The sequence below is a fragment of the Clarias gariepinus genome, chromosome 18 (genome assembly GCF_024256425.1).
Source record: "Clarias gariepinus isolate MV-2021 ecotype Netherlands chromosome 18, CGAR_prim_01v2, whole genome shotgun sequence".
Lineage (NCBI taxonomy): Eukaryota > Metazoa > Chordata > Actinopteri > Siluriformes > Clariidae > Clarias > Clarias gariepinus.
This window is the reverse complement of record NC_071117.1, coordinates 1,275,001-1,298,803: the sequence shown is the minus strand read 5'-3', so window position 1 is coordinate 1,298,803 and position 23,803 is coordinate 1,275,001. Positions and strand designations below refer to the sequence as shown.

The window sequence follows — 23,803 nt, the reverse complement described above, 5'->3', positions numbered from 1 at the left end:
CTATTAGTCAAAGATAACATAATTGAACACAAAATGCAGTTTTTAAATGAAGGTTTACGTTATTAAAAGAGAAAAAAAAACTCCAAATCTACATGGCCCTGTGTGAAAAAGTGATTGCCCCCCTTGTTAAAAAATAACTTAACTGTGGTTTATCACACCTGAGTTAAATTTCTGTAGTCACCCCCAGGCCTGATTACTGCCACACCTGTTTCAATTAAGAAATCACTTAAATAGGAGCTACCTGACACAGAGAAGTAGACCAAAAGCACCTCAAAAGCTAGACATCATGCCAAGATCCAAAGAAATTCAGGAACAAATGAGAACAAAAGTAATTGAGATCTATCAGTCTGGTAAAGGTTATAAAGCCATTTCTAAAGCTTTGGGACTCCAGCGAACCACAGTGAGAGCCATTATCCACAAATGGCAAAAACATGGAACAGTGGTGAACCTTCCCAGGAGTGGCCGGCCGACCAAAATTACCCTAAGAGCGCAGAGACAACTTATCCGAGAGGCCACAAAAGACCCCAGGACAACATCTAAAGAACTGCAGGCCTCACTTGCCTTAATTAAGGGCAGTGTTCACGACTCCACCATAAGAAAGAGACTGGGCAAAAATGGCCTGCATGGCAGATTTCCAAGGCGCAAACCACTTTTAAGCAAAAAGAACATTAAGGCTCGTCTCAATTTTGCTAAAAAACATCTCAATGATTGCCAAGACTTTTGGGAAAATACCTTGTGGACCGACGAGACAAAAGTTGAACTTTTTGGAAGGTGCGTGTCCCGTTACATCTGGCGTAAAAGTAACACAGCATTTCAGAAAAAGAACATCATACCAACAGTAAAATATGGTGGTGATCTACAAACGTTATCAGTTTGTAGATTTAGATGGTGACCATTCCTCATGTTCTCAAGTTGAGTTTGGCGTTCCGCAGGGTTCAGTTTTAGATCCACTGCTTTTTTCCCTTTACATGCTTCCTCTGGGCAACATAATCCGTAAGCATGGTATTAGTTTTCATTGTTATGCTGACGATGCACAGTTATATGTCTCAGCAAAACCTGATGAGAAAAAACAGCTTACTAAAATTGAGCAATGTGTGCAGGACATAAGAAATTGGATGCTAATTAACTTCCTTCTGCTAAATCCGGATAAGACAGAAGTTCTAGTCATAGGACCGCATACAGCTAGGAGTAAAATTTTAGATCACACCGTAACTTTAGATGGCCTTTCTGTTCCATCAAATGCAACAGTGAAAGACCTTGGTGTGATTATTGATTCCAGCCTTTCATTTAAAGCACATGTAGATAATATTACCAGGATAGCATTCTTTCACCTCAGAAATATTGCCAGGATAAGAAATTTATTGTCGCTAAACGATGCAGAAAAACTAGTTCATGCTTTTATCACCTCTAGGTTGGACTATTGTAATGCCTTACTGTCTGGTTGTTCAGCTAGATGCATAAATAAGCTTCAGCTAGTCCAGAATGCAGCAGCGAGAGTCCTCACTAGAACCAGAAGATATGAGCACATCACCCCTATCTTATCTTCACTCCATTGGCTCCCTGTGAAATTTCGCATTGATTTCAAAATACTACTCTTGACATATAAAGCATTAAATGATCTCACGCCGCAGTACCTGAGCGAACTGCTAGTGTCTTACGATCCGCCACGCCTACTTCGATCAAAGGATGCAGGCTGCTTGTCAGTACCGCGTATTATGAAAAATACAGCTGGGGGCAGAGCTTTTTCTTACAAAGCCCCAAAATTATGGAATAGTCTTCCAAATAGTGTTCGGGACTCAGACACAGTCTCAGTGTTTAAGTCCAGGCTAAAAACCTATTTATTTAGCCAAGCATTTTTATAAATAGATTTGCCATAGGTAAAGGAGCAGATCTGGGGGACTCATGGACGTAGAGTATTATGGTGAACTGGTATGTTTGGATGCTGTCTTCCTCACTCTCATTGATCACTCAGGTTTGCTGACGGTGAGGTGATTGTTTGCTTTACATCTCAGGAAGCCCTCATGTCTGTGTTTCCTTCTGGCTCTCTCTTTTAGTTATGATGTCATAGTTAGTCCTGCCGGAGTCTCTGCTTGCACTCTACAGTTAATATACATTCACATTATACATTGTGTGACTGTGACCATACCTAACTGCCATCTCTCCTCTTCTTCTCTTTCTCCCCCTCTTTCTTTTTCCTCTCTCCTCCTGTCCCCCCCTTTCACTATTTCTCTCTCTCTCTGTTGAGTTAAACATGTCGTTCCTGAGCTGCCAGTAATCCAGACTCCCTCTGCCCTCCGGACCTGTCTGACCCATCCTGGTGCCCCGCTTCTGGCTGAAGATCTCGTCACATGGATGCCCTGTGTGTCTCTCTGCGATGCGTCTGGTGTCTGGGAATGATTCTCTCTACCTAGAAAATGGTTCTGGCCTCGACTGGTGTTGGCAACTGTTTCTCTGGGGACTTGACAGTTCGATAGTTCATGACTGGAACTTCTTACAAGTCTATCTGGGTCTTCAATAACTACCTGGACTCCATATTAACATCAATTAACATCAGCTATTATAGCTGAACTGCCTCCCACCCTACACACTGTATAAATGCAGATCATTTACTGCTTTCTGTTTCACCCAAATGAGGATGGGTTCCCTGTTGAGTCTGGTTCCTCTCAAGGTTTCTTCCTATTACCATCTCAGGGAGTTTTTCCTTGCCACTGTCGCCCTCGGCTTGCTCACCAGGGACAAACTGACCACTTTGATTCATACAAATTCACATTTCATACAAACTTAAATAATTCTTTTGATTGTGTAAAGCTGCTTTGTGGCAATGAAAATTGCTAAAAGCGCTATATAAATAAAATTGAATTGAATTGAATTGAACTAATAGTTAAATGTGTTTGATGATCAGAAACATTTTGCGTGACAAACATGCAAAAAAATAAGAAATCAGAAAGGGGGCAAATAGTTTTTTACACCACTGTATTTTCTATACTGTGTATTTTTGTGTACAGATAATTTATTTTATTTTAAACTTTATTTGTATATTTTTATTTTATTCTTCCCTAGTTAAACTTACCCTTTATTTTAATTTTCATATTTATTTCCTATTCATATTCTTTTATTCTTAGGTCACGAGCAGTTGTTTAAGCATTTCACTGCATATCGTACTGTGTATGACTGTGTATGTGACAAATAAAATTTGAATTTTCAATTTGAATCTGAGCACAGTAATTCACCACTGACAGCTAACCCCACTGAACATTTACACCACTGACTGACACACACAGTCAGTTATATATTGGTTTATTCTAACATTCTCTTTCTTGATCCAGTAAAATGTAAACACAATAAACTGAGACAGGAAACAGAACCTACATTAGCACGATGAAATCTGCTGGAATCGTTCTGTAAAATAAAATAAAGGGGAATTAAAAATGAGCAAAAAGACACTAATTTATGATAAACACATGCACTGTGTAGTGTGTGTGTGTGTGTGTGTGTTTCTCTCCTCACCTCGCTGTGACCAGATAACTGATGATAAAACTTTTGATCAAAGTCCAGCTGAGCAAAGACAGAAAAATCGTCCTCCTTCTTGAACCCACTGAAAGACCATTTCTGTAGAGGAACAGAAGAAAGTGAGTCAGCCATAGAAAGTTTAGTATGCTTGTGTGTGTGTGTGTGTGTGTGTGTGTGTGTGTTACCCCTGAATATTGCTGTTTATTAGGGAACGTGACGTTTGCACTCAGAGTAATATGGACAACAGACCCGGGATCCAGTGAGAAAGGTCGACAGGTGAAATTCACAAACTGCTCCTGCAGTGAAAACACTGTGTCAGTAACCAAACATTACATCATGACAAAAACTGTTCATTCCTATGTAAAGTCCTGTAATATATGATGTACTGTCTTTATACAGCACAGTCGAGGTATTAACATAGTCAGGTTTTACACATGATTTAGAAACACACAGAGCTGTGCAGAAGGTCCCACAATTTACAGTCCAGAAACCAGTTCATAAAGTCTAAGGAACTGTTTATAGACGTTTGTGATAATTATATGTAAAGACTTGGATATGGGTGCGTATATAAACCATTTTAAGATTTGAATGTCCCCAGAAACACAGTGGGCTCCTTCATTGTAAAATGGAAAATATTTGGAAGCACCAGAACTCTTCCTAGAGCGGGCGGTTCAGCCAAACCTAGTAATCTATAAGGCTCTGGGTGATCAGGAGCTCTGTGGCCACTTTAAAAATGCTTCAGTCCTCCACATAGATGGGAAAATCATCTCTGGAATAGAAATTTTATACATTGCAGCAATAAAAAATGTCTGTGTTCGAGTCAATACAGGACTTTTGATTTGCAGAATAACAGAACACAGTTCTAAAAGTAAAAACTCCCTTTATTTCTCTATATAATCTCCTGCTACACTAATGCACTCATCCCAGTGTGTCACTAGAGCTTGGACACCATTAAGGTAGAATGTTTTGGCAGGTCAGGACTGTACAGAGGATGTGGCAATAACTAAGTTCAATTCAATTTGATTTGTAGTGTTTTTATCAATCGTGATTGTCGCAAAGCAGCTTTACACAATCAAAAGAAACTCCCAGCCGAGTTCCTGTAATGTGCAAGTGGTGTTAATAAATGATTGTAAAGACAATTTTCACAGACAGATGCATCTCTTTTTCAAATTGGTGACAAATTATCTGTCAATTTTCAAGGGTCAGACATTTCATTCACTGAATGTTTATGTAAACAACTGCAGTTGGTGCCAAAGTCACCTCGGCCAGGATAAACATACATGGGAGTAGTGCCTCCTTTAAAAGGTCTGCACTATTCAAGTGTTAAGAGTCTCATCACCTTTTGTGCTTACAGTCTTCTGTAAATGTCAATCACTCTCATGCCTTCATTCCAGCACACGTCCCAGTTTGAATAGAACGCCCCTTGTATATCTGTCAGATTATAGTTGGTTTTTATGAGCAGCTCTGCAAACCACATGACTCTGTTTGTCCTATACTTACACATCACACTAGTATTACTTTTGTGTCTTTGCACACATATAAAAGTTTTACATTTCTGGTGTTTCCTTGATTGAGTAAAAACCTGAACTACAGATGTCACCATTAAGACTGCGTGTGTTTTCCCGCGAGATGCCGCAATTTAGCGTGTGGCGTGCCGCGACTTGCTGGAGGCAATATTCGGGAATTTAAAATAAATGTTTTGTGCTTCACTGAATATCCGCCAAATGGCGCATGGAAGGACTTTATCTAATGGGGCCAGGGGTAGCTCAGTGGTTAAGGCATTGGACTACGGTTCGGGAGATCCCAGGTTCAAACCCCACAACCACCAAGTTACCACTGTTGGGCCCTTGAGCGCGGCACTTAACCCTCAACTGCTCAATTGTGTAATGAGATAAAAATGTAAGTCGCTCTGGATAAGAGAGTCTGCTAAATGCCCAAATGTAAAAGCCGGACCAAGTACGACGATGAATTGTGTATAAAGTTAACCTTAAACAATATTGTTTCCAATGCTGAAGTAAACATGAATTTTATTTTGTTTTACAACAGATGTTTCATAATGAACGTGTGTATATGTGCTTCATGTTATTTTCATAATGATGAAATGACCAAATTCGTGCTTTAAAAGTTTCTTATACTGTATAGTTTTTGTAATGTCTTAACAGGGACAAAGTAATGAAAGACATTGCAATGACTCGGTTTAAATGGTATTGAGATTAATATAATTTCCTGATAGTAGGCAATCTGATAGTGTAAACTATGCGAATTTCCTGATTCGTGTATATGCCAACATATCTTATATAAAACGTAAAAATGTGTCGACATCATCAGAAGACATGAATGAACACATAAATGAAGAATTTAATTAAACACGAACATATAAGTTATATTTTCTTTATACATAATATTTTCATTTCACATCATGAGTAGTGCACAGGTGTACCTTATACTGCCCACAATAAAAGGCCACCCTGAAATGTGCAGTTTTTTGCTTTATTGGGGGTCTGGGGACTCAGAACCGGTCAGTATCTGGTGTGACCACCATTTGCCTCATGCAGTGCAACACATCTTCTTCGAATAGAGTTTATCAGATTGTCAATTGTGGCCTGTGGAATGTTGGTCCACTCCTCTTCAATGGCTGTGCGAAGTTGTTGGATATTAGTGTGAACTGGTACACGCTGTCGTATATACCGGTCAAGCACATCCCTAACATGCTCAATGGGTGACATGTGTGGTGATTATGCTGGCCATGCAAGAACTGGGACATTTTCAGCTTCCAAGAACTGTGTACAGATCCTTGCAACATGGGGCCGTGCATTATTTTGCTGAAACATGAGGTGATGTTCATGGATGTATGGCACAACAATGGGCCTCAAGATCTCATCACGGTATCTCTGTGCATTCAAAATGTTATCAATAAAATGTACCTGTGTTCTTTATCCATAACAGATGCCTGCCCATACCATAACCCCACCACCACCATGGGCCACTCGATCCACAACATTGACATCAGCAAAGCACTCACCCACACGACGCCACACACACTGTCTGCCATCTGCCCTGAACAATGTAAACCGAGATTTATTCGTGAAGAGAACGCCCCTCCAACTTGCCAGACGCCATCGAATGTGAGCATTTGTCTGTTACGGCGATGAGCTGGAGTGAGGTCAAGACCCCGATGAGGACGAAGAGCATGCAGTTGAGCTTCCCTTTGACGGTTTCTGACAGTTTGTGCAAAAATTTTTGGTTATGCAAACCAATTGTTTCAGCAGCTGTCTGAGTGGCTGGTCTCAGACGATCTTGGAGGTGAACCTGCTGGATGTGGAGGTCCTGGGCTGGTAAAGTTACATGTGGTCTGTGGTTGTGAGACCGGTTGGATGTACTGCCATATTCTCTGAAACGCCTTTGGAGACGGCTTATGTGGAGAAATGAACATTCAATGCACGAGCAACAGATCTGGTTGACATTCCTGTGAATGACCTCATTGTGAAGGACCTCAGCCAACCCAACAATGGACTGTTCTCTCTGTTGAGGTCAGGAAAGCGATTCCGCTCCCTGAAGGCCAACACAGACTGAGAGACTGAGGAGGAGCTTCTTCCCACAGGCGATACGGTCTCTCAATCACACCACCATACAGTACGTTTACACTAGTGGCCACTGCGCACCTACACCTGGTGGTCACAAGTCACAAGTCACTTTACATAAATCAGTTTTTGAACATTTTTTTGCACGGCACTAGACACTTTAAATATGTGAATTGCACAAACAGTGGACATTACCATTACAACTACCATTCCATAAAAAAATTATATAAATATACCTACCCGTTCAGCTGCTCTTATTGTTTTATATTTCATTATACATTCTTCAAATATTTTCTATATTGTGTATTTTTGTCGTACAGTTATTTATTTATTTTTTTAACTTTAGTTTATATATTATATTTAATTTTATTCTTTTCTAGTTTTATTTACCCTATATAATTTAATTTTCATATTAGTCTTCTATTTTAGGTCACGAGCAGTTGCCTAAGCATTTCACTGCATATCGTACTGTGTATGACTGTGTATGTGACAAATAAAATTTGAATTTGCTGTCAGCATGCCAATTGCACGCTCCCTCAATGCTTGTGGCATCTGTGGCATTTTGCTGTGAGACAAAACTGCACATTCCAGGGTGGCCTTTTATTGTGGGCAGTATAAGGTACACCTGTGCACTCCTCATGATGTCAGATCATCATCTTAATGTGGCACACCTGTGAGGTGGGATGGATTATCACAGCAAAGCAGAAGTGCTCACTATCACACATTTAGACTGATTTGTGAACAATGTTTGAGAAAAATGGTAATATTGTGTATCTGGAATAAATTTTAGATCTTTAAGTCCATCTCATAAAAAATCGGAGCAGAAACAAAGGTGTTGCGTTTATATTTTTGTTGAGTGTATGTGTGTGTGTTTGACCTCCTTTCGCCTTCAGAACTGCCTTAATTAAACGTGGCATTGATTCAACAAGGGGCATTCTTTAGAAATGTTGGCCCATATTGATAGGATAGCATTTTGCAGTTGATGGAGATTTGTGAGATGCACATCCAGGGCACGAAGCTCCCATTCCACCACATCCCACAACCCCCACAAGATTCTCTAGTTGGTTGAGATCTGGTGACTGTGGGGGCCATTTAAGTACAGTGAACTCATTGTCATGTTCAAGAAACCAATTTGAAATGATTTGAGCTTTGTGACATGGTGCATTATCCTGCTGGAAGTATCCATCAGAGGATGAGTACATGGTGGTCATAAAGGGATGGACATGGTCAGAAACAATGCTCAGATAGCCTGTGGCATTTAAACGATGCCCAATTGGCACTAAGGGGCCTAAAGTGTGCCAAGAAAACATTCCCCACACCATTACACCACCACCAGCAGCCTGCACAGTGGTAACAAGGCATGATGGATCCATGTTCTCATTTTGTTTTTTACGCCAAATTCTGACTCTACCATGCCTCAGCAGAAATCGAGACTCATCAGACCAGGCAACATTTTTTCCTGTCTTTAACTGTCCAATTTTGGTGAGCTTGTGCAAATTGTAGCCTCTTTTTGCTATTTGTAGTGGAGATGAGTGGTACCCGGTGGGGTCTTCTGCTGTTGTAGCCCATCCGCCTCAAGGTTGTGCGTGTTGTGGCTTCACAAATGCTTTGCTGCATACGTAACGTAACGAGTGGTTATTTCAGTCAAAGTTGCTCTTCTATCAGCTTGAATCAGTCAGCCCATTCTCCTCTGACCTCTAGCATCAACAAGGCATTTTCGCCCACAGGACTGCCACCATTCTTTGCTAACCCTAGAAATGGTTGTGCGTAAAAATCCCAGTAACTGAGCAGATTGTGAAATACTCAGACCGGCCTGTCTGGCAACCATGCCTGCTCAAAATTGCTTAAATCACCTTTCTTTTCCATTCTGACATTTAGTTTGGAGTTCAGGAGATTGTCTTGACCAGGACCACACCCCTAAATGCATTAAAGCAACTGCCATGTGATTGGTTGATTAGATAATTGCATTAATGAGAAATTGAACAGGTGTTCCTAATAATCCTTTAGGTGAGTGTATGAAAGTATAAATAAATATATAAAGTGATTTGCATATATATAGTACTTTTACTACACTGAAGTACTATTTAAAGCTATTTATTCATTTATCTTTTATTTGCTTACATACTTACTAACTAGCAAATGCTTTTTTAGGGCTCTAAAACTACGGCAGTATGAATGACAATGGAATATCGCAGAACGTGCGAGTTGACGCCATTGCACCGGTCACTAACCATTAAAATGTTGGATTTGAATTACAATGTCACTTATATTCGCCTTTAATTAAATTCTTAAATCATCGTGTTTACCCATGGGTTACTGCATAAACACCGGAAAACAAAATGTCTAGGGACAAAACGGAGAAGTTTCTTTTTTCGTTTTTTTGCATTGAGTTTAATCATGCAGCACTTGTAATATTCATAGCAAAAGCAACCCAACGTTTGTGATTAAAGTACCCGAAATAACACAGAATTTTGACCCAGCATAAACAACTCAACGATGTGTTTACAGAAACACAGCACTACTTTAGTGCTAACGAATGGAGGAAGCGCAGTCAAAGCCTGGGGATTCTGCGTGCTGTCACGTTGTATTCAGCGATTAGCTGTGTTTTTTTTTTTCATTTCATGTCTGTAGTTTTATCCATAAATCTGCTTTGCACAAGGCAGTTCTTATTGTTGAGTGTATATTTAAAGCGCATAAACACAATGAAACAATAATGTTTTAGGCTAACATATTGTGGCGTGGGCGGGGCGGCGGCTGACGACCAGCATGCTTTGCGGGAATGTCGGTGTGTTCACCATGATGGGGAAAGGTGTTTGGGTTAGTGACTTCGGCCCTGTTGTGTGTGTGTTGGGTGTGACGTGTGAAATGTGCTCCAGTTCAAGTTAGTGCTGAATTGGATGTAGGCTCCTGAGTGAAGGTGCTGCTCATGCTTACATGCTGTGTGCTTAATAAAGTACTCCCAGCCATTGCATTGGGTAGCAAATAAGCTCACTCGTCTCTCCAGCATTCTTCCCGGCGTAAAAACGCCACATTGGTGTCAGAAGTGGGATGGAGAGTCACGGGTTTGAGCGCACAACGGAAGATCTATTGAAAATCCAAGCGGGCCGCCGAGTAGCGGAGCGACTACTCGCGAAAAAGAAGCGCTTTCCCGACGGCGCTAAAGCGAGCACACCACGGCAACCAACGCGGAGCGGCGAGGTGAAAATCCCGGCGCTGGATCTCGGGGCGGAGGCTGGCGCAGCGCAAGCGCCGGAGCAAGAGACAGCTCCGCGCGCCGTTAGCCGGCAAAGCGACCTGCCGCTGCGCGAGGCCGAGCGCGCTGAGCCCATATCGGCGGTACATCACGGCGGAAAAGCCGAGCGACCGCCCGCAGCTCAGTGGCGCTCGGTTCGTGAACCTAGCCGGGGACAGGGCTACCCGTCGCGGCTAGGCAACGAGCAACTCTCCGATGTTTCGCGGCGAGGCCGAGGCACGGGACAGCGTACACCAGCAGCCGCTAGACTAGCGCCGGGAGGACGCGTGGTAAGCCGCGCTGGGCTCTACATCGACTGTGTGCTGGATGGCGTCTTACTGCGGGCGCTCGTGGACACCGGCTCCACTGTTTCGCTGCTGCGCTCTGGAGTACTGGGGCAAAGCAAGCGTGTTTGCGGACGGCCTGATCCTGCCTTCAGCATCTGCACCGTTGCTGGGGGCTACGTGAAGGTAAGGGCGTGTCGCACAGTGCGAGTCCAGGTGGGTGGACGAACTTATTCCCACGGGTTCGTTGTGGGGGACGTCGAGGAGGACTGCGTTTTGGGGTTGGACATTTTGGATAGATGGGGTGCGGTGCTGAACTTGTCCAGCGGAACTCTGCGTGGTAACTTCGGGGTAGCCAGGTTGCTCGGACCCAAACCACAGTCGGACAGGTTAGCAGCACACCGGGAAATCAAACTCCCGGTAGCCGACGTAGAACCCTCGACGCAGGACGTTTCCCCTGTGCAGCCCTCCAGACCCTCTGGTGGTGATCAGCCGTCCAAGCCAGCATGCAGCCGTCTTACTGCGTCACCCAGAGCGTCACCCGCAGTCGCTCCGCCGGTCTCACGGCTGAACTGTGAGCCGCTTATCGCCAGGCAGAAGGGCCCCACCCAGCGCTCGCGGGCACCGCTGCAAGACTTCCGGGTGGGGGCACCTATGGGGCGAATGGGCGTGGACACTCACAGCCAGGGGCGAGATTTTGCTGCTGGCGAGCAGGTGTGGGTGTGTTCCTCCGGAAAGAGAAGGAGGGGGCTCTCGGCCGGGCGTGTGTCTCACTGGGTGGGCCCCTGTACGGTAATAGCTCGGCTCTCCGATGTCATCTACCGGGTGCGGTTGGCGGGGCGGGCACGAGTTTTGCTCCACCGGGACCGTCTTGCGCCTTGCCAGCCGCACGCCGGGGAAACATTGAACTCTGTGGAGGCCGGACCGCCTCAGGACTACGTTTGTGTTCATCCCTCACCTGCCAAAGGACGCCGGCGTTCCCACCGCCAGCGCCGACCGCCTCCACGCCTCCGAAATGGAGTTCTTCATGGTGACCAGGGACGGTCACAGCTCGGGTGGGGGCAGTGTGGCGTGGGCGGGGCGGCGGCTGACGACCAGCATGCTTTGCGGGAATGTCGGTGTGTTCACCATGATGGGGAAAGGTGTTTGGGTTAGTGACTTCGGCCCTGTTGTGTGTGTGTTGGGTGTGACGTGTGAAATGTGCTCCAGTTCAAGTTAGTGCTGAATTGGATGTAGGCTCCTGAGTGAAGGTGCTGCTCATGCTTACATGCTGTGTGCTTAATAAAGTACTCCCAGCCATTGCATTGGGTAGCAAATAAGCTCACTCGTCTCTCCAGCATTCTTCTCGGCGTAAAAACGCCACAATATTATACATCATTGTAGTCTTTTTGCACACATGTGCGGGTGCGTTACAATAATAATAATAATAACAATAATAAATTCCGAGCACTACTACTACTAATAATTATAATACTGAATGAAGCGCAGTCAACAAAGTATCATCATTGAAGAAGAGAAGAAAATTAAGAATAAATACATATCAGTATTTACAGTTTGAGCTCGACACATTTATGAGCTCCGTCGCTTGCTGTCAATGAGCGCCTAAGAGAGAGAACACATTTTCGGCTTCAGTAGACACACAATACTAAAGACTGAAACACAACTGCCCCCTACAGGTAATGAAGGGCATTTTCAAAGCTTGCCGTGCGCAGCCACGCAAAGCCGTGGCAAGTCACGGGATTCCTTTTCTCGAAACGTGTGTTTTTAATGGCGACATCTATATGTGTGTTTCATTTCATTCATACTTCAGTAATTTGCTTGCATGATCTGACAATATCTATAATTACACACGGTGTATCTATGTGTGTCACTGTTACGTGTAAGTTCTTCTCGGTTCACGTGGGACTCGGGGAAGTCAAGGGGAGGCGGCGTGTGTTTAATGGTGAACAGCAGCTGGTGCAACAGCGCAAGCGTTGTTCCTCTTACACGCTCCTGCACACCCAACCTAAAACTATTGTCCATCATATGTCGTCCTTTTTATCTCCCTCGGGAGTTTACATCGGTCATAATCAGCGCCGTTTATATTCCACCACAAGCGGACACGGACACTGCCTTATGCGAGCTGCATAAGCACTCACACAGCACCAAACACAACACCGGGACGCTGCGCTTATTGTGTCGGGGGACTTTAACAGTGCCAACCTCAAACGCGCAGCGCCGAACTTTCATCAACATATCACCTGCCGCACCAGGGGTGAAAGGACACTAGACCACTGTTACACTACAGTCAAGGACGGCATACAGTCCATCGTACAGTTATTTATTTATTTTTTTAACTTTAGTTTATATATTATATTTAATTTTATTCTTTTCTAGTTTTATTTACCCTATATAATTTAATATACAATGGAATATCGCAGAACGTGCGAGTTGACGCCATTGCACCGGTCACTAACCATTAAAATGTTGGATTTGAATTACAATGTCACTTATATTCGCCTTTAATTAAATTCTTAAATCATCGTGTTTACCCATGGGTTACTGCATAAACACCGGAAAACAAAATGTCTAGGGACAAAACGGAGAAGTTTCTTTTTTCGTTTTTTTGCATTGAGTTTAATCATGCAGCACTTGTAATATTCATAGCAAAAGCAACCCAACGTTTGTGATTAAAATACCCGAAATAACACAGAATTTTGACCCAGCATAAACAACTCAACGATGTGTTTACAGAAACACAGCACTACTTTAGTGCTAACGAATGGAGGAAGCGCAGTCAAAGCCTGGGGATTCTGCGTGCTGTCACGTTGTATTCAGCGATTAGCTGTGTTTTTTTTTTCATTTCATGTCTGTAGTTTTATCCATAAATCTGCTTTGCACAAGGCAGTTCTTATTGTTGAGTGTATATTTAAAGCGCATAAACACAATAAAACAATAATGTTTTAGGCTAACATATCATACATCATTGTAGTCTTTTTGCACACATGTGCGGGTGCGTTACAATAATGATAATAATAACAATAATAAATTCCGAGCACTACTACTACTAATAATTATAATACTGAATGAAGCGCAGTCAACAAAGTATCATCATTGAAGAAGAGAAGAAAATTAAGAATAAATACATATCAGTATTTACAGTTTGAGCTCGACACATTTATGAGCTCCGTCGCTTGCTGTCAATGAGCGCCTAAGAGAGAGAACACATTTTCGGCTTCAGTAGACACACAATACTACAGACTGAAACACAACTGCCCCCTACAGGTAATGAAGGGCATTTTCAAAGCTTGCCGTGCGCAGCCACGCAAAGCCGTGGCAAGTCACGGGATTCCTTTTCTCGAAACGTGTGTTTTTAATGGCGACATCTATATGTGTGTTTCATTTCATTCATACTTCAGTAATTTGCTTGCATGATCTGACAATATCTATAATTACACACTGTGTATCTATGTGTGTCACTGTTACGTGTGTGTGTGTGTGAGAGAGAGTTTTCTTTTATACAGATGTTTCAAGATGGCGCTGATGAGGTCCGCTGCCGTCACGACTGCTCCGACCCCCTTTTCTTTGTTTTTGAAGTCAGTTTTCAGCGTTTTAAAACCAGTCAAATCATCACCATTGAGTACATTAGGTATGAGAGAGACACTCTTGTTTCTATTGGTATACAATGTACTCACAATTCGACGTTTTTAACTCCAGATCTGAGCTGGCCGAGTAAGATCCTAAGGGAGAACAAAGGACGCGACGCGAAGCAGAGGCCCTGAGGGAAACGAGCCTGCATCAGAAACAAGCCCAGAGCCCATGCACACCGCACAACTCTGCCTAGCATCCTGCTCGCCAACGTCTAGTCGCTGGAGACCAAGCTTGATGACCTCAGGGCCAGGATAAAGTTCTAGAGAGACATTCGGGACTGCAATCTCCTCTGCTTCACCGAGACATGGCTGAACCCAGCACCACGCCGGACCACGCCATCCAGCCGGCCAAGTTCTTCTCGGTTCACGTGGGACTGGGGGAAGTCAAGGGGAGGCGGCGTGTGTTTAATGGTGAACAGCAGCTGGTGCAACAGCGCAAGCGTTGTTCCTCTTACACGCTCCTGCACACCCAACCTAAATATATTGTCCATCATATGTCGTCCTTTTTATCTCCCTCGGGAGTTTACATCGGTCATAATCAGCGTCGTTTATATTCCACCACAAGCGGACACGGACACTGCCTTATGCGAGCTGCATAAGCACTCACACAGCACCAAACACAACACCGGGACGCTGCGCTTATTGTGTCGGGAGACTTTAACAGTGCCAACCTCAAACGCGCAGCGCCGAACTTTCATCAACATATCACCTGCCCCACCAGGGGTGAAAGGACACTGGACCACTGTTACACTACAGTCAAGGACGGCTACAAGGCACAATCTTGTCTACCGTTTGTGAAATCCGACCACGCCGACATCTTCCTCATGCTTAAATACAAACAAAAGCTGAAACAGAAAGTTCGCCCACTGGACGGACAAATCGATGGCCGTGTTACAGGACGCACTTGACGCAGCCTGGGACATGTTCAGAAGCAGCTCTGATGATGACGTCAGCGTGTTTACAGAAGCGGTTGTGGGGTTCATCGGAAAACTAGAGGATGATACCGTGGAGAAAAAGACTATGAGAACTTTTCCCAAACAGAAGCCGTGGGTGGATAAAACCATCCGCGACGCTCTGAGATCTCGCACTGCTGCCTACAACACGGGACTTGTGTCGGGGGACATGGAACCGTACAAGGCTGCGTCGTATAACGCCTGGAAAGCAGTGAAAGAGGCGAAGCAGCACTATGGGAAGAAACTAGAGTCACAACTCCAACAGAGACTCTTGGAGCCTGTGGCAGGGACTAGGGACAATAACGGACTATAAAACACTAACAACCGGCATGGCGAAGGCAGACGTGACTCTGGCGGACGAGCTGAACACCTTCTATGCTCGCTTCAAGGCTGCAGATAAAAACACAAGTGATGCTAATGCTAGCGGCGCTAATGGCTGCAGGCAGGAAGACACTGCCAGCACCAGAAACGCGTTTATCATCTCCGAGCATGACGTGAGAAAAGCCTTCAAGAGAGTTAACACCAGGAAAGCAGCAGGACCAGACGGCATCTCAGGTCGTATTTTCAGAGCCTCCGCAGACAAGCTACCACCTGTGTTCACTGAGATATTTAACCTCTTTATCTCAGTCGGTGATCCCCACATGATACAAAGAGTCCATCATTGTTCCTATCCTGAAGAAACCTCATCCTGCTTCTCTCAACGACTATCGCCCTGTAGCCCTCACCTCAGTAGTGATAAAGTACTTTGACCGCCTGGTCAGAGACTTCATCATTTCTTCACTACCCAACACACTGGACCCTCCACAGACGATGCAATCTCCCATCTTCTACACACATCACTCACTCACCTGGACACTAGGAAAGGGAATTATGTTAAAATGCTCTTCATCGACTACAGCTCTTCATTTAATACCTCCACATTCACCACCAAGCTGGAGCACCTGGGACTCAGCTCATCTATGTGTCAGTGGATCTCCAACTTCCTAACTGGCAGACCACAGGCAGGAAGGATGGGCGGACATGTCTCAGCCTCACTCACTCTCAGCACTGGAGCCCCCCAGGGTTGTGTTCTGAGCCCCCTGCTTTACTCACTGTACACCTATGACTGCGTGGCCACTACCAGCTCCACTGCCATCATCAAGTTTGCTGATGACGCTGTCGTGGTCGGCCTGATCACAAACAACGATAAGACCTACCTGGAGAAGATTGGAAATCTGGATAACTGGTGCCAGAGGAACAATCTCCTCCTGAACGTCAGCAAGACAAAGGAGCTAATAGTGGACTTCAGTACAAAGCAGGAGAGGAACTACCAGACGCCAGTCATCAACAGAAGACCAGTGGAGAGAGTGGACAGATTTTGATACCTCTGTGTACACATCACACAGGACCTATCATGGTCCTGTCACATGAACACTGTGGTAAAAAAAAAAAAAAGGCCCGGCAGCATCTGTACCACCTTAGACGCTTGAGAGACTTTAGACTGCCCTCTAAGGTGCTCAGGAATTTCTACTCCTGCACCATAGAGAGCATCCTGATGAAAAACATCACAACCTGGTTCGCCAACAGCATCATGAAGGACAGACGAGCTCTACAGAGGGTGGTGCGATCAGCTGAGCGCATCATCCGCACCGAGCTCCCTGACCTGCACTCAATCTACAGCAAGCGGTGCTGGACCAAGGCCAGGAAGATCGTGAAGGACCTCAGCCATCCCAACAATGGACTGTTCTCCCTGTTGAGGTCAGAAAAATGATTCCACTCCCTGAAGACCAAAACAGAGAGACTGAGGAGGAGCTTTTTCCCGCAGCCGATAAGGTCTCTCAACCACATTACCATGTAGATCTAGTACAATCTTTTAACATCCACTGACACTATGGACACATTCATACACACCTACACTCACATCTACACTTACATGTTAATGTTTACATTCTGGACCACTGCACAAAGACACTTTGATAAGGCACCTTAATAAGTCACTTTTTATGCACATTTGCACACCATCTTTCTTTCACCAAATTTCAATTTTTAAAAAATGTACAGTATATTTCTATTTTTATGTACAGTATATTTCTATTTTAATTTCATTTTTTATCCTAGTTAAATTTAATTTTCTATTGTATTTCTTTTATTCATATTTATTTCTTATTATAAGTTTTAATTCTCTTTTTAAGGTCACTGGCAATCGTATAAGCATTTCACTGCATATCGTACTGTGTATGACTGTGTAGGTGACAAATAAAATTTGAATTAGAATTTGATCTGAATTTCAATTTCAGTAAGGGCATGCAGGAGTCGAGTTCCATAAAGTACAATAATGAAAAATCAACAGGAAGTAAACAAACCAACTTACATCATGTTTCTGAGGTGGTATGATGCTACAGGCTGTAATATTCTGTAAGAAAATAAAGTTTATTAGTGTAGTCTGTAAATTATTATTAAACACACAGATGAGTTTATTTTTTATAACAACAATTTTAAAAATCTCCTATCTTCTGTAACTGCAGTAAATGTGTAAAGTGCTGCTGATGCATCAAAGGTGGAGTCGTGGAGATGGAGTGGGCAATTTTACAATTTTACATCTGTGCAGGATTAATGCTGTTCCCATTTATATATTGTTCATTGTTTGACTGCAGCAGCATGCCAGTGATTCAGTCAGCCCACTTCAATTGCGGCACAAATTACATTTACAAGGACCCTCAGAATAAAATTTTTCTCAGGATGAAGCCTCAGGATGAAGCTTTCATTTTGCTTTTGGTCTTGTCTCAGTAGCAGTGGAATGGCTCAATCCTTATTGGGCTTTTTAACTTCTTTCTTTGCTACTGGGAGAACCCAAGCTGCCCATGCAGCAGCGCCTAGTATAAAATCCCCAGGAGTATCTGGATTTGAAGATGACAGTCATCCAGTATGACAGGTGAATACAGAAACAGCAGCTTCAGTGGATAAGCCAAATACTCATACCAAATACCTTTGGCTCAAATACTTTTGAGCCAAAAAAACCCGTGCCTGGGGCTGATCACCAGCACGGGTGTCAGCAATTACCCACAGACTTCAAAGTACATGCTCACTCTCACCACTTCTCGAAGTCTTGTTTTGCTGCTGCTGACATTTCTGAGCGTTTATTACTGTTTCATCTCTCGTTGCCAACTGGAATGCTTTTGTACTCTGTCTGCCTGCCACCTGCCTTTTGACCTACGCTTTGTTTATTTAATTTGCTCCATTGGACCGCCGCCTGCCATGACTCTCTTGCTTGGACTTGGATTCTGATTCTGGTTTGTCTACACTGTTCTTATTGCTCCGGTTTGACCCTGATCTGTTTGTCTATAAGTTTTTCAATAAAGTTGCATATTGATCCCATTCAAGCTGACTCTGCATCACCAGAGTCAACCTCTTTTGCGCTTCATGTGTCCAACAGGTTTGCTCTCCTCAGTGATGCACCCACCGAGAAACCCGAAAGAGCTCTGGTTAGAGGAGACTCTATACTAAGGCACATGAAATAAGCTAGGCCTTTAGGGGCGCCAGCAGCAGTGGTTAGGTGTATCCCGGGAGCCAGAGCACCGGACATGGCAGGTAATCGTCTCGGGTTACTTTGCTGTAACCCTGTTCCCTGAAAAGGCGGGAACAAGATGCTGCGTGAAAACGAAATGGGAAACATCTTGTCATGTTGCCGGTTGTGAAGCATGTGTGTATCAAACAAGCCAAATTTTGGCTTATATAACCTCGGTCGGGTGACGTCATCTGATGAGACGCACCTGCAGGTTATAAATAGGAGTGAACCGGAAACATTCCTCAGATTGATTTGTCTGAACGAACGTCCGGTCACGTAGGCAGTGCGGCATTGGGACGCAGCATCTCATTCCCGCCTTTTCAGGGAACAGGGTTACAGCAAAGTAACCCGAGATGTTCCCTTTCAAAGGCTACACTCGATGCTGCGTAAAAACGCTATGGGAACAAGAATACCAATGCCGCCGCACTGCAAGTGTCTAGACCCCAAGGATGTGTAGCGTGCATGCACAAGGCTGAGAAGGGGTCAGAACTATATCTGGGAAGCTGACTCGAGGACCTGTGAGCCGGGGGAATACCTCCTGCTAGAGCAGTAGATGAGGCAATCCCCCTGGTTAAATGAGCCCTGATTCCTAGAGGCGAAGTGAGCCCACGCACCTCATAGGAGAGGGCAATAGCATCTTTTACCCAGTAGTGGCGGCCGCCCCTCCCCGGTTGCGGCCCCAAAACAAAAAACAAAGCTGCTCTGACTTAGGCCACTAGCTGATGCGGTGGACATAAATCTGAAAAGCACATACTGAACACAGTAAGTCTCTCCTGCTCCGCAGCTGTAAAAGGTGGAGGACAGAAGGCTTCAAAAACATGAATGGAACTTTCGGAAGATAGTTCAGTGAGGATGCAAAATGGCCCTGACTAGCCCAGGGGCAAAGTCTAGGCAGGATGGGGAGACTGACAGATCTCCAATCCTCTCAGAGAGGTAACGGCCCTTAGAAAAAACATCCTAAAGGTCAGAAACCTGAGGCGCTGACTCTAGTGGTTAAAAAAAAGGGGGTGTCAATTGGCTCTTCGAGCATGATAGATAAAACCCACAAAAGGGACCGTGTCACAGTAACCCCACCAATCAGGACGTGGCAGGCTTAAATAGCAGTTACGTACGTCCTGAGGGTACTAGGGCACAAGCCCGAGGACAATTTTTCCTGCAGAGACTCCAGCACTGAAACATTTCGGCAGTGGACTGGGTCTACCTGCTTCGTCATGGACCAACTTTCAAATACATTCCATTTGAGGGCATAAGCTCTTCTAGGAGAGAGAGCCCTAGCACTTAGAATAGTCTTAATTACGCTGGCTAGAAGACCAGCTTGACTTAGTTGGTCCCATTCAGGGACTGAACGTAAAGGTTCCAAAACACCGGGGATGAAATATCGTCCCCTGCGCCTGAGACAGAAGATCCCACCTCATTGGAATCACCCATGGTGAGCCGTTAAAGAGGGATACTAGATCCGAGAACCACACTCTGGTTGGCCAACAGGGCGCTATCAATAAGAGGCGCAAACACTGTTGATGGAACCTCGCCAAGACTCCCGGGAGCAGAGCTATCAGAAAAAAGCGCATAAAGGCATAACCAGGGCTATGTACGAGCCACGGCGTCCAGACCCGGGGTAGCTGGAAGAGTCAGAGAATATTAAAGGGGACATTTGCTGATCTTGCGAGGCAAAGAGGTCCACCTCTTCTACCTGAAATCTCATCTAAGACCGCACCCCAGCCCATGAGGGAAGCGTCTGTCGTTAGCATCTGCGACGACAAGACGAACTTAGAGTGGGACCCAAAGTCAGAAACCGGGGTCTGAACCACATAGGAAAAGTATGGAGCACCTGGCGCGTAACCTTTATTGGGGATTGGCCCTAGAGTGAAATCCCCTGGTTCTTAGCCACAACTAAAATGCTCTCATGTGCAGAAGGCGCAAAGGTGTCACTGTGTATACAGCTGCCATAAGAGCTAAGATCTATGAAAGTGATGGTCACTTTCTGGTCTAGCTTGATTTCCTTGAGGGTCTTAAGAATGGATTCGACAAGAGCAGGAGACAGCTGTGCCTGCTTACGATCAAAACCCATGTGACACCCAATATTTTGTCCTCTGAACAGGAAAGAGCACGCTTTTCATGGCGTTGGGTCTCAATCCTAAGAAACAAAGACGAGCTAGGATGACATGCTGATGTCAAAGTGCTAGCTACTAAGACTGGGCTGTTAGATGTTCGGCATCCTGAAACATGGCAGGAAAAACCGAACAGCTAACACTTTATTGGGGACTGGTGTTGCCCGAAACACCAGTGGTGGCGGAGCAAAAACACCGACCTCCTGGGGTGCCAGGGAGAACACTTCATTCTCGAAAGGAATTCTGCGTGCCTCCCCCCTTTGGGGGGGGCACCCCCATGGTCCTGGGCACATGAACCTCAGGGCTTCTTTGTGAAGAAGACAATATGCCAGTCTGAGCTCTTTTGAGGCGGATTGCGAAGCACGACGCACCCCAAATCTTTACGAGGGGGTGCCCGGCTCAAAAACACTCTCCTTGTGTGTTTCACGCCTTGCAAGCGTCAGACCCGGTTGAGACTGGGTGGCCAACAGTCCCGACTCTTGAGCACGGCGGGGAAGGAATTTCTGGAGGCTTGTTCATATAACTTCGCCTCATGAACCTAGTGGTGAACGAGTTAACAACATCGCCAAACAGGCCGGAAGGCGAAATAGGGGATTTAAGGAGGATTGTGCAATCCTATGCTTGATGTCGCTGAGATTCAGCTATAAGTCTGTGGCCTGGCGTAATTCCAGAATGCCCTATCTTGAAGAGCCCCCCAGTACTCAAGTCTCTCAGCAGGTCAGCCTGGTAGACCTGCAAAACCATCATGGTGTGCAATGGAGCACCAACCAGACCTGCTGCCTGAAAAGCTTTACCCTCCAGGGAAGATAAAAGTCTACACAGCTTGAAAGGAAGTATTAGCTTTTCAGGGAGGATGATATCCTAGGAGAGAGATAGCCTGGAAGCGTCTCTTCTATCTAGGCGTCGTCATATAACCCTGCGCTTCTACCTCAACTATATTTAAACAAATAAATAAAGTAGATGGCAGGAAAACACAGGATAAATACAGCTTACTCCATGAAAGGGTTAACTCATATGGAGATTGCTAAGAAAAAGGGAGAGAGTGTTGTTGAGGCTTCGCCCGCCGGCCACCCGACAGAACCTGCCATCTAATTTTTTTTTTTTTTTTTTTAGTGCTTGGGTGATATTTCCATCTCCGCGGAGCGAGAGAGAATGTTTATCCTAGCCCATTCACAAGAAGCGCAGCGTGCGGTTGCGAGCGGACAGAGGGATTTCCTGATCCAACGAGGAAGTGAGAGATAGGAGTTTTAAATCCGTCTCTCACAGCTCTGCTGAATACACGCGTTTTAAGCCCCAGAAATGCGCCGCGGCCCGGTGCTTCTCAAGGAATGCGGGGCGCGCGCGAGCACTTTATTCGAAGCAGTAAAGTATAGGCATCGCCCTCCGATATGTATTTATCAGATACGGAGGGATATCTTAATTAAAACTCTGCCATGTCGGTGAGTTAAACACTTTCTTATTTTGCTGGGTTACACACAGTTCAATACACAACAAGGTCAGTGAAGACAAAAGATCTGAGTAATATTTCCGGTTCACTCCTATTTATAACCTGCAGGTGCGTCTCATCAGATGACGTCACCCGACCGAGGTTATATAAGCCAAAATTTGGCGTGTTTGATACACACATGCTTCACAACCAGCAACATGACAAGATGTTTCCCATCGCGTTTTCACGCAGCATGGAGTGTAGCCTTTAAAAGGGAACTTAGGGCTCTGGGACAGCATAGGTTCTTAAAAATAGTGGTACATGATGGAGTTAACGATATACACCTTTGTTAGTCAGAGGTTAGTAAGGGTAACTTAAAGAGGTGTTTAAACTAGCGAAGACGATATCTCATGAAGTAATATGCTCTGGTCCCATCCCGATGCAACGTGGCTACATAGCTTACAGCAGGTTATGGTCGCTGAATCGCTGAATGTCAAGGTGGTGCTCCGAAAAGAATGTGGGCTTTAGAGACAATTGGAAGACCTTTGAGGGCAAAGCTGGCCTGTTAAGGCGGGATGGTGTCCATCCCACTTAGTAAGGTGCTGCTCTCATTTCCTGTAGTATAGCGCATAGTCTCAGAAGAGACCTAGTTTATCAGTGACAATCCAGTGCCACTAGCTGCACAGAGTCATCACTCAGGGTTCATCATATAGCGAGTGTTTCCACCATTTGCCACAATGACATGAGGCTAGTGAAGAGCATGAGACAGCAACGTTTCATGCTTCTCACTAGCCTCATGATGTTCTTCTGAGGCAATGCGTTCCACTCTTCCACAAGTGCTGGATTTCATGACCTTTTTTAATAACAAAATCAATCAATCAACAAAATAAATATTAGGCAAAAAATTCAGGCTTTAAAACCAGACAATTTAAGTGATACAGATGATAAATTAATCACATCACATCAGAACCTAGAATACTTTACTCCCCTTGAAGCGAATGAACTAATTTCACTCATCTCCTCTTCAAAATCAGCAACCTGTGAATTAGATCCTATACCAACACATTTTCTCAAGCAGATAGTTCCAGCAATAACAGAACCCCTGTTAAAAGTAATTAATTCTTCACTCAGCAGTGGGTATGTTCCAAAATCTTTTAAATTAGCAGTTATCAAACCACTAATCAAAAAACCTGACCTTGACCCCTGTCAGCTTTCCAATTACAGGCCGATATTAAACCTCCCGTTTATCTCTAAAATTCTGGAAAAGGTAGTATCACAACAGCTATGTTCATATCTACATAGGAATAGCATACCTGAATTGTATCAGTCAGGATTTATGCCTCATCACAGCACAGAGACAGCACTCGTTAAAGTTGTAAATGACCTCCTAGTGGCCTCTGATCAGGGTTGTGTCACTATACTTGTGTTACTCGACCTCAGTGCAGCTTTTGACACTATTGATCATGGTATTCTCCTTCACAGATTGGAAAATGTAGTAGGAATTAAGGGAACGGCCCTCTTATGGCTCAGATCCTA

The 23,803-nt window shown here is 44.6% G+C and overlaps 1 protein-coding gene across 1 annotated transcript in view; it reads right to left on the bottom strand.

Moving 5' to 3' along the window:
- LOC128506731 (integrin alpha-M-like) overlaps window positions 1–23,803 on the bottom strand; it is a 226,098-nt gene that overhangs the window by 13,124 nt on the left and 189,171 nt on the right. The window contains exons 27-30 of the mRNA XM_053477300.1: window positions 17,528–17,581; window positions 3,696–3,806; window positions 3,508–3,609; window positions 3,370–3,399 (exon numbers count right to left, since the gene is read on the bottom strand). Of these exons, the coding sequence (XP_053333275.1) occupies window positions 3,370–3,399; window positions 3,508–3,609; window positions 3,696–3,806; window positions 17,528–17,581 (297 nt within the window). The remainder of the gene's footprint in view (window positions 1–3,369; window positions 3,400–3,507; window positions 3,610–3,695; window positions 3,807–17,527; window positions 17,582–23,803) is intronic.